General features: G+C 37.9%; 1 protein-coding gene across 1 annotated transcript in view; it reads left to right on the top strand.

Moving 5' to 3' along the window:
- Positions 1-11508, top strand: part of grik4 (glutamate receptor, ionotropic, kainate 4) — a 413635-nt gene extending 402127 nt beyond the window's left edge. The window contains exons 17-21 of the mRNA XM_038284024.1: positions 773-938; positions 3498-3723; positions 8004-8132; positions 8214-8332; positions 9946-11508. Of these exons, the coding sequence (XP_038139952.1) occupies positions 773-938; positions 3498-3723; positions 8004-8132; positions 8214-8332; positions 9946-10335 (1030 nt within the window). The 3' untranslated portion in view covers positions 10336-11508. The remainder of the gene's footprint in view (positions 1-772; positions 939-3497; positions 3724-8003; positions 8133-8213; positions 8333-9945) is intronic.
- The last annotated feature ends 1573 nt before the right edge of the window (positions 11509-13081 follow it).

The raw sequence follows: 13081 nt of genomic DNA, 5'->3' as shown, positions 1-13081 counted from the left end.
TCAGGCAAATTCAATGATATGTATAACAAAAAATTGTGGTGTAATTTCAAGTGAAGTAGAAGCTGGTAGAAACAACATAGAAGCTGGTAATTTTATTTATTAAAGTTATTGGATGAAATGCCCCCATTTTCTATATATATGCTAGAGATACATTCTTTTTTTGGCAATAAAAATATCCATCAAATTAAAACCAAATATGGGGAAGTCAAAGTACTTGAGCCAAATATATTCTAGAGCTGAAAGAGGTCAGTTTTTTAAGGAAAAAATAAGCAAAATGGAAGGAAATTTTTATATTTGAAGACAAAAATTTAATTAGTAAAGAGATAAAGACCAGAGCACACAACTCGGCTCGACATTTTTTATATTCCCTATGCATTATCTAAGTCAAAGAGCTGGAATTGTTGTTTGCTTCTTTTTATTTTTAAACTAAAAGTTTGTGGTGGATCTCCTTTATTCCAAGTTTCCAGGACAGTTTTCCAAAATGTATAATTGCATCTTTGTAGGTGCACATTTGAGACATTGTCTGTCTGTGTCTACTTTTCCAGCTAAAATCCTTTCCAAACCAACCATTTCCCCATTTCTTCATCCATTTCCACCAACCCCCTTATACATCAACCACTGAAACCTCCTGTCCTGTTTTCCCCTCTCAGGTGTGCAGTTCTTTTAATCTTCCTACACTTTCAACGGGACAATTTGTCTTCATAAAACAGTTAATTTTGACACACGTTTATAGATGGATACATATGCTCTTTATCTCTGCCATCCTCCACAGGTGGGCCTTTACATTAATCATCATATCCTCGTACACTGCCAACTTGGCCGCCTTCCTGACTGTGCAAAGGATGGAGGTGCCAATAGAGTCAGTAGACGACCTGGCAGATCAGACAGCGATAGAGTACGGCACCATGCATGGAGGATCCACCATGACCTTCTTTATGGTGAGAGCTCACTTTACAGCTTTTAACCCCACTTCTTTCTTATTTAACACATCCCTACTGCAGATGAGGGTTTATGCTGTAGTGAATCTCATAAAAATATGGTTACTTGTGAACATTTTCTTAACTGTTCTTTTGTATACTGCTAAGCAGTTAAAAAAAGGTTAAAAAAATAATTAGAAGTGCCGCTGTAAATTATGACAGGATGGAATAGAATAGAATAGAATAGAATAGAATAGAATAGAATAGAATAGAATAGAATAGAATAGAATAGAATAGAAAATCCCTTTATTGTCCTACAATGGGGAAATTCTGGTGTCTACAGCAGCAAAAAGAGTATAGAAAAAATTGTCATACAAATGTTGACCTTAGAAAATGTATAAGAATAACATAATGGTGAAGAGTTAAAAGATAAAAAATAAAGTAATGCACTGTAAAAGTGTTTAACAATATAGAAACAAATAGCCAATATACAGCTATGGATATTTCTACAGTAATGGATATTTGAAAATAGCAACAACATCGGAGATGCGCAAAATGGAGGCAGCATGTTAATAAATTGACTAAGATAGAAACTTTGCAAAATCAGCATCAATGTAGCAACTTATTGATGTTGTTGGGAACAGTGGTGGTTATAGAGTCTTACAGTTGCTGGGAGGAAGGATCTGTGTTAACGCTCCCTGGTGCATGTAGGATGCAGCAATCTGTCACTCAAGGAGCTCTCCAGTTCTTCATGCATGGGATGGGAAACTGATGACACAGTCTTGTCTTTTAAGCACAGTGTAGACTGTTTCATACAACTTTGGAAATCCAACTTAAATGCATTTTCTATCATCACCTAATTGCATCAAACTTGAAACCAACACATCTTTAAAACTTCAAGTCAGAGGTTTACACCACCAATACACCAATACACTGAAGGTGGACTGACAGAATCGAGGCTGCCATACATCAGCACCAGTAGCCGGCATACCGAGCAAAGTCTTTCGGCCAAGGACAGAACAAAGGGGGTTCAACCTGGCAACTCACAGGTTACAGGATTAACTCTTACTTCCTGACCCACCTTCACCCATGTGCACATATTGAAGAGAACTGGATAGAGCATTTAGGGATATTCATTTAGGAATATCCCAGAAACTCCCAAGGCTCCATCCTTCTATTAGCTGGAAGCAATTGTAATGCCAGTGGACAAAGTACAGGTGTTTTCCCTCATGATGGACAAAGAATGTCCAAACAGAACAAGCCCTTATCTCCAAATGAAACATTTTAAAACTTGATTGAATTTTAGAGCTGCTCACCTGCAAAAGGTGAAAGCGTATTGGAGAGTAGTCTATGTTCAAACAAGACAAGGATGTTGCTGTTTGGCTAAAATGATGAAGAGATTGTGTTGATGAGTCATGATAAGGCTTTGGTTCAAGGGAAACTACAAGATTGATGCCATAAGTATCATTATGTTGTTGTTGTTAAACTGCTATTCAGCTGGGATTAAATAGTCAAACAATCAACAGAAGGTGGTATTTGGAAAATAAAATGACATGTTAACAAAAAAGGGTGCACACATCATAACTTAAAAAAAATAAATAAATTGAAATACCATTAAATACCATTAAAGCAATTCAAGGACGTCTTTCAGTGAGCTCTGCAGTGAAACACTACCATAAAATGTTAGGTTTGAGACAGAAAACCAACCAGTTCAATTGAACTATGCTAGTTCTGTCAGAATGGTTAAATATCCAGCTCAAATTAAGACAAACTCCAGAAATGTACAGTTTGTTTGCATATTTTTGACTTTTTGTCAGCTCAAGATTACAATTAGGTTTAAATGTCAGAATCAAGATCTTGTTAATAAAATCCATTTAATTTGTTTTTTAATTATTATTATTTAATTAGTTCATAGATCACTAAGAGCCAAAATACTACACGAGGTCTGATGCATAAATTACTTTCAAACCTGTCACAACTTTTAGTTCACTCAGATTTCCATATTTTTTTGTTGATCAGTAGCTTGAGAGTGTTGGGATCTTTGTAATCACCTGTTTCTCTTTCTCCTTTAACCATATGTTTTTTCATCCAGCCTGTTCACATCGCTATCCAGTATCCTCCTCTGTTGGTTGGCTGTCAATTCCCTTTCTAACCTTTTAAATCTTCCACATATTTGACCCCAGAGAGACAGATGTCAGAGTGCCAATAAAAGATAATGCGGTTGGTAGGGTCATTAGCCCCGCTCTCCCTGATGCTCTCACAACTATTGCAACCTGAATAACTGGTTAGGAACAAATGTAAGACAGGCTTAAGCATCTCAAGTCTTTGGTCTAAATTGGAGCTAGTCTACTGTAGAAGATAAAACTGCAGATGAAGCATAAGCACTAAATCTGGAGCACTGAATTTGAATAAATCCATCAGTCAAGAAAATGAAAAGGGAAAACAAAAAACAAAGACCTTATCTCCACATAGGCAAAGGGAGAAAATGTTTATCTGCCGATTATAAACCCCTGCTGCCCGGCTTCTGCACCCGACTGCTTGTTTATTCTGATCTGATCTCATCTTCTTGCGGCCTTGCAGAACTCTCGCTACCAGACCTACCAGCGCATGTGGAACTTCATGTACTCAAAGCAGCCTAGCGTGTTTGTAAAAAGCACAGAGGAGGGCATCGCTCGGGTCCTGAACTCCAACTACGCCTATTTGCTGGAGAGCACCATGAACGAGTACTACCGCCAGAGGAACTGCAACCTGACTCAAATTGGAGGGCTGCTTGACACCAAGGGCTACGGCATCGGCATGCCAGTGGGTAAGTGAGGAATTAGATGTAAAAAGAATAAAAACAGGTGACAGTTACTGGTGGAATAACAGGGAAAGGAGATTTGATATAAAATGACAACTTCAGAGTCTGATAGTAATAGTTTCTTCTAAACGTGCTGTATAATTCACAGTACAGTCAGGACTATAATGTACATTTGGTGGTTACATTAAAAAGTGAATTCCCTGTGTAGCCAAACAATTAGTCTTAATATCGGACAAAATGGTGCAATAAGTAAAAAACTGTCAAGATTTACAGCCAAGCTCTTACAGATCAATTTTGTTGCAGGGGTAAGACAGAGAGGGAATTCAAAATATCTTTCTAGTTAAATATTTCAGAGAATTTAGATACAATTTTGCTTTCTGAATTTATTTCTTTCGGTCTGGAAAAGATAATCTCAAGTAAATAAGATTAATTTAAAATCCTTTGATACTTAAAAGATACAAATCCTTTTTTGCTACACTATGTGTGACTCAATTCTTCAATTCAGTTTATTTATATCGCACCAATTTACAACACATGTGATCTCAAGTCACTATAAAGAGACAATTCAAACAAATCCCTCTGTTAGATTTGTTCAGATTTTTCTAACTCCTTATGTACATGTACTGTGAAATGTGTTTCATGTGTTCTGAAAAGAAAAACATAATTATTCAACATTTATGTACTACATTAAGCCCAAGAGACAGGATGCTCTGGACCTACTTGCTAGTCATGATTTTCGTCTTTATTTTAAGGGCAGGTATAATTTATAATTCATAAAAAGTATGAATTAGAATTATTTAAAAGAGATTACTGTTGTAAAGTTGTGGGAGATACATATTAGTGAAGATAAATGAAGGATGCTGATTTTCAAGTAGAGAGATACACTATATTTACAAGAGTATTCACTTACCTTCCTTGATTAATATAAGAGCTTCAGTGATTTCCCATTCCTAATTCACAAGGATTCAGTATGATGTCAGTCACCCTTTCCAGCTAGATAAACTTAAACTCTTGTACGAAGGCTGTCTATAAGGTTTAGGAGCGTCTGAGAAGTTTTGACCATTTTTCCAGAGCCATCATGTATGGTCACACACTGAGGTTGGACGAGGAGGTCTCTCAGTCTCTGCTCTAATTCATCCCAAAGCTGTTCTATTAGAGGTCAGGGCTCTGTGCAGGCCAGTCAAGTTCATCCACACCAGACTCTAGCATCCATGTCTTTATGGCCCTTGCTCTGTGCTCTGGTATACGCTCATGTTGGAAGAGGGAGGGGCCAGCTCCAAACTGTTACCACAAAGTTGGGAGATAGTGGATTCACCAAAAAGTCCACTTGTTGACAATTCCACTTAATAAAGCTGTCAACTCATATCTGGACAACATTTAAGTTGCCCCCTACCTCAAACGGCTGTGGGCCCACATGTCTGTGTGCTTGCAACCTGGTCTCATTGGCTTATTCTATTATCATAGCACTCTCTATCTGATATAAAATGCAGCATTGTATGTTTATTTTATTACTTTTATATAAGTGGAATCAGATATTGTAAGGTTCACTTCATACTGCTCTCTTCGATCAACACTTTTACTGGTTAAATAAATGAGTTATAAATGAATCAGTTCTTTTGTGTTTTATTAAATAAAATAAATACACTAAATTGAACCAGATACTTCAGAGGCGTTCAGCTCGGGTCAGAGTTTCACTGCATTCTCTAAGTGCTGTACACTGACATGGGTCGCTTCCAGAGCTGTTTTCGTCTTATCCGAGCCAAATTTGACAACTTGCCACCCCAAATCGGTGCCTGCATACCCTGCCAGGACACCAACACATAGAGGAGCCTCTTACTGATTGGTTGTTGTTGAACAGAAAAAGTTCAGATTATCCAACTCCAGCATCAGCTGCTTAGAAATGTGTGATGCGTGTTAGATGTTTAAACGCTCATGACACTTTGCTCCAGATGCTTGAGATCACAACGCGTTAATGCCCTATTTGGAGCACGGAATTGTCCAAAATGTCTTGTGATGCTGAAGCTAGCCCAGCTCCAAAAAAACAACCCCTCACCATAATCCCCCCTCCATCAAACTTTATGCTTGGCACAATGCAGTCAGGCAAGTACCATTCTCCTGGCAACCACCAAATCCAGACTCTTCCATTAGATTCCTAGAAGGAGAAGCACGATTAATCACTCCAGAGAGAACATATTCAATTCTCTGGAGTCCAGTGGCAGTGTGCTCTAGAAAGTACATCCCACTCTTTGCATTGCACTTGGTGATTTATGGCTGGATGCAGCTGCTGAACCATGGGAACCTATTCCATGAAGCTTTCTGTTCTTAATTAAGTTAATCTGAAGGCCACATGAAGTTTGGAGGTGTATAGTGATTCACTGCAGAAGGTTGGTAAACCTCTCCTCACTATGAGGCACTGGTTTATGTGGCCTAAAGGGCTGGTTATACTCCTGTAGCAGTGTGTCGCAGTGAGCGATTTATGCCCAGTATTGAAGCGTGGTCTGTGCTACATACTGTGGGTCTAGATAAGGCCGAGGCGGTGAGGAAGTTGGGGTGAGTTTGTCAAACAACGGAGGGACATGACGGCGAAAAATAGCAGAGATCCAGGTGGGAAAAGGGTCCCAGCGTTCTCGCACACCTCGCTCTTCTAACTGGTCCAACTTCACAAGTTGTTTTCTGCAATTTCGGTCATAAAAGCAAAAAGAGCCGGCCTCCTGTCTGCGGCACTGTCTGCGGTCAGCTACAATTTGGGAGAGGTGCAGCGGAGTCTCTGCAGAGGTGGGGGGGGGACGTCTTTTTGTTCACTGCGACACCTACGCAGACGACCTATTTTCAAAGTATAAATCAGCTATAACACTTTGTGGCTGAGTTTCTGTTGTTCTTAAACACTCCCATGATGTAATTTTATAGGTTTCTTACTCATCAGACCAATCATGAGGCTTTTTCTGTTTTTCCTAATGGTGTATGTTTTTTTTTTTTTTTTATCTGCCTTAACATGCTGCTACAAAATATATTCTTAACTAGGTTAGGAAAAATAAACACTTGCTGAAGGTTACATCTGGCTTTCAGAGTTTTTCCAACACTCCTCTCAGCAGACAATATTTTTGTCCTTGCTATCTTTGTGATGCAAGCAGATCTGGTCTAATGGTTCTAAACTACAGCCTCCTGCACACACTCATGGCTTTTCTAGAGTTTATGCAGAATACCAATCTATTTGAACTCTAATTTGAATAAATGTAGATAAATATGGATAGTGAATAAGCCATTATGCATGCACTATGAATGATTAAAATATGGGAAGACTGTGACAGCGAAGGGAGAGGCTTTTTGTCCTTGAAAAAACCTTGAGGCATTTCCCTCTAGTTGGAATTAGAACCATGCATAGTTTAAGGCTTCGCCACATTTAGCGCCTGCAAATAGTTTTATGAACTAATTTGTAAACTCTGTCTCCAGCTCACAAAGTTTCAATGCAGAGCAATGTACTAAAATGCTAGAGTAGCAAAAGCAAGTTTATGCACTGTTTGGTAAGACTTGTTGATAAAACAGCTTTGGACACACTCCAGTGCTGTTTGAGTTAAATGTGTGGCGATAAAAGTTGTTCTTCTGCTTCATAAACTTTGCAATTTGCCCAAAACATTTAAATTTAATGATAAGGCTCTATATGGACAGCTGCAGTTGTAACTAGGGAAAACTTTTAGATCAGCACAGTATTATAGATGGCTATAACACAATCTTACAAACTCTGATTTCATTTCAGAGAGTGATTAAAAAGAGGTTATCTTTCTTTTTATTGCATATTGGTTTCACCCTGTGATGTTAAAAAAGGAATTGGATATTGAAACTACAAGTTATGAGAGAAAATATGCTGAGTTTTCTTACCTTGGAACAGCTTGTCAAAGATGCAATGGGTTCTGCACTTTGCAATCTGCTTTTGTACTGGCATATCATTGTTCCAGAGAGGACCGTCTCCTTTTCAACCTAAGAAGCAGGAGAGGTGCAGTATAATCAGCTGATTGCAATCTGAAATGTATGCCACTAGGTGTGAATGCAATCGCCACAATGAACCTTTAGAAAAACTGGGGACTGACTGCATTGTTCAGTCAAAAGACCGGCCTCTGATTTCATCTTCAAATTGACTGCCAAACCAACCCCAGCCACACAGATAATGGTTCAGTGCAATCGGTCTTGAGACTTTTGTGGAAAATTAGATTAATTCTCAAAGTTCTTCAGGTTTCAGAAACTTGAATGCACCAAAGTAGACCTTTCTGTGCTTACTCTTCCCCTTTCAGGGTCAGTGTACCGTGATGAGTTTGACCTCGCCATCCTTAAACTTCAAGAGGACAATCGTTTGGAGATCCTCAAGAGGAAATGGTGGGATGGGGGCAGGTGTCCGAAGGAGGAGGATCACAGAGCCAAAGGTTTCATTTCTTCCTTTAAGAGCAAATAAATCAATATTTTCATCCTTTATTCCTCATTTCTTGAATGTTTCATTTCCTTAGGTCTTGGTATGGAGAACATTGGTGGGATATTCGTCGTGTTAGTCTGTGGCCTGCTGGTGGCTATTTTCATGGCTGTGCTGGAGTTTGTCTGGATGTTAAAACAGGCTCCAGGAAATGAGGTATAAAGGGAATGTGCTTTTTTACCCCTTCCGAGTAGACAAACCTTGAGGTTTTGTATGACTGTGTTGCATCTCTTCTTCTAATATTCTTCCAGACATATTTTGTTATGGTGCCCTCTCACATGTGAATTATAGTTTTTCACATTTATGAGTTAATGGAGTCCTTCTTGCATGCATTTAAGAGCTTTTTCTTTGTTGAGGAACCTTTGCTTTCGCAGCAGATGAACATTACATACAGAACTTTGCAAAATAATTTCGACTCCAGGTTGTTTTTTACTAGGGTTTAATGAGAAGGACCAAACAGAAAATAGCTCATACTATACACATAAACTAACAGTAACACATTTTTTAAAACATTAAAAACATTAAAATTTTTGGTGCAATTATTTTTAGCCCCCCTGAGTCTAAATCTGTAAAACGTATTTATGTGATCGATGCTTTTGGTAGGTAGGTGCCCAGACAGTGCATCTTTCACACATGTTCAGCTCCAAAGGTTTTGCTGAATGTCCCTCCTTTCACCCACGAATATATTTAACTGCAGAGGTGTCATGTAGCAAAGTGCAAATACTTCATTACCTTACTTTAGTAGAAATTTAGGTTATCTATACTTTACTGGATTATTTTTAGACAACCTTTTACTTCTACTTCTACTTCTTACGTTTTAAAAATAGACTCCATGGTTTTGTTTCATTCAAGCTAATTTTCGTTAAAAACCATCAAAATAATTTGTTTCATCCAGACAAATAATTCCTTCTGGTTGCACCAACTTGTTGTTCCCCACATACCAAAATAAATAGTTTTTCTATTTAAATTTGACACTGTTGCCATTAGTCATAAAACTAAGAGAATTAAATGTAAGGAAGTTATCCCTAGCGTTTTTTCCTGCATTACTTTTACTTTGATACTTAAAGTACTTTTAAAAATTGTATTTTACACTTTTGCTTGAGTAAAAAGCTTAAGTTGGTAGTCTAACTTCTACAAAAGTGTTGTAAACAGTAGGATTTATACTTCTACTTGAGTAATAAACTTTAATATTTTGACACCTCTGTTTAATTGGAGCAGTCCCAGATTAATAACGTATAGAACTAATCCTGTGCTATACTGTACATTGTTATTTTGGCTTACTAGGATTTCACATAAGAGAATAAAGAGAAAGGGGATGGAATACAAATGCACATCACGCTTTTCTAATAAATTATTAAAAATATAAACATATGCTTCCTTCCATTATAAATCATGCACTGCTTTTTGTTTGTTTGTTTTATCATTTACTAACAAAAACACACTTTTATGGTTGAAATGAGAAGGGGAGATGTTTGGATACTTTCGAATAACCCTGAATCAGTCAAAACCTTTATTCATTTTGCTTCATGTGTCAAAAGTGAAATTAACATTTTAACATATTGTTTTAATGTGTTCTCTATTTTCTGACTGTTCAATAATCATCACGATAATCATAAAACCTGTATGTGTTGTGTGTGTTTGTGACGTCCGTCAGTCTGTCCTGGTTGAGTCAGTCAGTCAGTGACTTGTCTGGCCTCTCTCCATTGTTCTCCCTCTCTTATCCCCCCTCTATCCTTTTCTTTTGTTCCCATTCCTGTGTGTGCACGCAGCAGTCAGTATGTGAGGAGATGCTGCGGGAGCTTCATGGGATCGTGCTGTGTCAGGACAGCCTGCAGGTGAGGCGTCGGCGAGCAGCTTCCATGCTGCGGCCGCGACCTTTACCACTAGAGGAACGTCGAGCACGAGCAGCCGCCGTCAGCCTTAGCAACGGCAAACTGTGTGCTGGCACTGGCCTGCCAGAGCCGCTCTCCCACAGACTGGCACAGGAAGCCACCCTGGTCGCCAGGGGCTGCAGCCACATCCGGATTTGCCCTGAGTGCAGACGTTTCCAGGGACTTAGGATGCATCCCGCAGGGGCCAGTGCTGCTATTCCATCTCCCACACACAGCGAGGAGAGCATAGAGTGGGACAAGACAACAAATAGCAGTGAACCTGAATAACACTTTGGAAATCCAACATAAATTACTTTTCCAGTAGACACCGCTCTTTTTCCAGGGATCAAAGACCATGTGGTATTTTTATTCAGCCGTTCTGAACTTGTTCTTAAAAAAGCAGGACAATACTGATGACATGTTTTGCCCAAGAAGCAAAGCCCAAAGTCAAATTTTGAACTTTTTTTGGCTTATTTTTTCCCCTTGGTCAGAGGAAAAAGAATTGATGAGCCTGTCACATTGTGGTCTGTCCCTGTTGGCCCTTTGTACCTTATGGAGCAGGACAGACATAAACAGCTATTGGGCATTTGTACTATGCAGTATTTTCAGTCGTTTATCTTTGTGCTGTTCATTTTTTTTTTTTTTTTTACATTTTATTTGATGATATTGTTATTCCATTCTTAAAGAAATTAAAACAATTCTTTTATTTCTATTTTGAGAATATCTGTATGGAAATGTATCGCATCTAAGGCGCTGCGAAGGAGAGGATATTAAAGCAAAGTCGTCCTTTAAACCTTTTTTTTGTTTTAAAAGTGCCAAAAACCAAGAGTGTCACACTTTGGCTGAAGAAAGCACCACAGCCTTCACAACACAAACCAATTAAACCAATAAAATAAACATATAGACAGACAGAGACTTGTAGTAACATTATTCATTTAAAGAAGCATTTTAACCATTGTTATCTCTGAAAGACAGCTCTGCATGGTGGTGGGGGGTCAGATCAATCCAATCAGATTCAAATGTAATTGACAAAGTTGCAACATTTATTTAGAAGAGTTTTACTGAAAGATGTACATTTATTTCCACCTTAAGCTGCTTTTACCACATATGATAAGTGCTTTTTTTCCAGGGGTACAGAGAAAAGTATTACTTTTAGATTGAGTTGAAAGGTTTCTTTTTGTTTCTATACAGTGCATTAAAAACTATATAAACTTTAAGACACTCTGAAATGTTTGAGCTTAACAAATAGAGTGCTTTATCAGACAAAGATAACCTGAGGTGATACAACCTGAAATTGTTTTGTACATTCTATCAAAAACAGTCTGGATTTATTTAAAAATATAAATGCCAACCTTTTTTAATGTAAGTCATGAAATATGTTTATTTTAACTGATTACATCCAGGCCTGGATACTAATCTGCATTCAATTTAATTCAACTGAAAAATACTTTATAAATATTTTATAGAGTATTCAATACTGTAAGTTGTTGAAGATGCTGATGGCTGAAGTCAGGATCTCCTGTAGAGGTCTGCATTACAGCAGGTCTAGTGAAGCCTGTATAAAGACGCTGGTTTTGCAAATTCATCTTATGAAGTGGATGCTCAGTGTTGTTCAAAATGTTCTTCAGTTTATAAAGAATTCTTCTTTGTGAAATCATCTCCAGGGGAGAATATTGAACAGAGTTTCAGTCGTTTGCTCTGATGCTGCTGTTACCCCAGCAGATGATGGCAGAAGAGATCACAAACGCTGACAGATTTAAGATTCCTTAAAAAAAAGTTTGTCCTGCTCGTTCTCTTATTGTAGTCCGTTTCACTTTTTCTTCACCTTTTGGGACGGTGTAAACAACTTATCCTCCTCCAACAGCCACAATCCTTCTATTACGATTTTAAAGTGTTTGACCTGTTTTTCATCAAATCTACAATCCTCTCCTTTGTTTATTAACATTCATGATTATATTCTTTCCACACAAAGCTGTCCACCAGGCCCCTGTATTCAGCTTCCTGTCCATTTCTGATAGCACCCCATGACTGGAGTCATCCTGGTCTCTGTCTTGGACTGGAAACAGAGATGTAGAATACAGATTAATAGTGAGACTACAATCTCCAGTGGTTCTTGCCGAGTTAAAAAAGTTATCATTGAACCAGGACTTATCGGACAACATGAAGTAGGCTAGATGATCTGAGAAACCAACTTATCTGATGGTGGAAATTTGAAAGCAAATGAGAAAAGATCAACTTTATAAATCAAACTAGTAAGTGTTACAAAGTTATTGCTAAGCATACTATTACAGGGAAAAGGTTTACCATAGTTACTGATGTGAATGGAAACATAATTTCATATAAAGAACTGCTTGGCTAATTTGCCTTTAAGTCAATTTTCATGATTCAACTAAAAAAGATGGGAAAATAATTGCATCCATTGGAGATATTATGAAAAATTTCTTGGAAAGTAGACTGTTGATTTGGGGACTGAAAGGTGGACGTTTTAGAAGGCTTGCATTCCATTACTGCTAATGTAAAGATATAAAGATATATATTTCAGAACAAAAGATCAGATCAACACTTAAAAATGGTCCTGGTGTCCAGTGCTGGACTCTTGAGAATGAATCCATGAAGCCACAATCAAATGGGAAAATTCTTAAATGAAATATCTGGCAATAAGTTTAAGATATTACAGTCATAATGTGTGTTAATACAGGATGACCTGTTTACATCAGAATTACTTAGAAAAATAAAACAAAAGGTTTTTCTTACAGGTCGTCTAATTAATCCTTAAACTAAACATGATTCAAAAGCTGTGATGAAATCTTAAAATCTTCCAGTGTGGGCGAAATAAAACAATGTGGACCAGAATGAATCTACACTGATGAAAATTACTGACCGGTCACAGGAAATGCATGGGTGTAGCAAAAGCAGAGAGCACTTCCCAACACTGGGCGAGGTTTGTTTTAAAGGATAGTTTGTATGCATGAGGATTAAACTTCAGAAAAATACAGAATTATTTTCAAATGATTTGGTTAAGAAGGACAATGTG

The sequence above is a fragment of the Cyprinodon tularosa genome, unplaced genomic scaffold, assembly GCF_016077235.1.
Source record: "Cyprinodon tularosa strain WSP-4 unplaced genomic scaffold, ASM1607723v1 ctg198, whole genome shotgun sequence".
Taxonomy (NCBI): Eukaryota; Metazoa; Chordata; class Actinopteri; order Cyprinodontiformes; family Cyprinodontidae; genus Cyprinodon; species Cyprinodon tularosa.
This window is presented reverse-complemented; position numbering and strand designations above follow the sequence as displayed.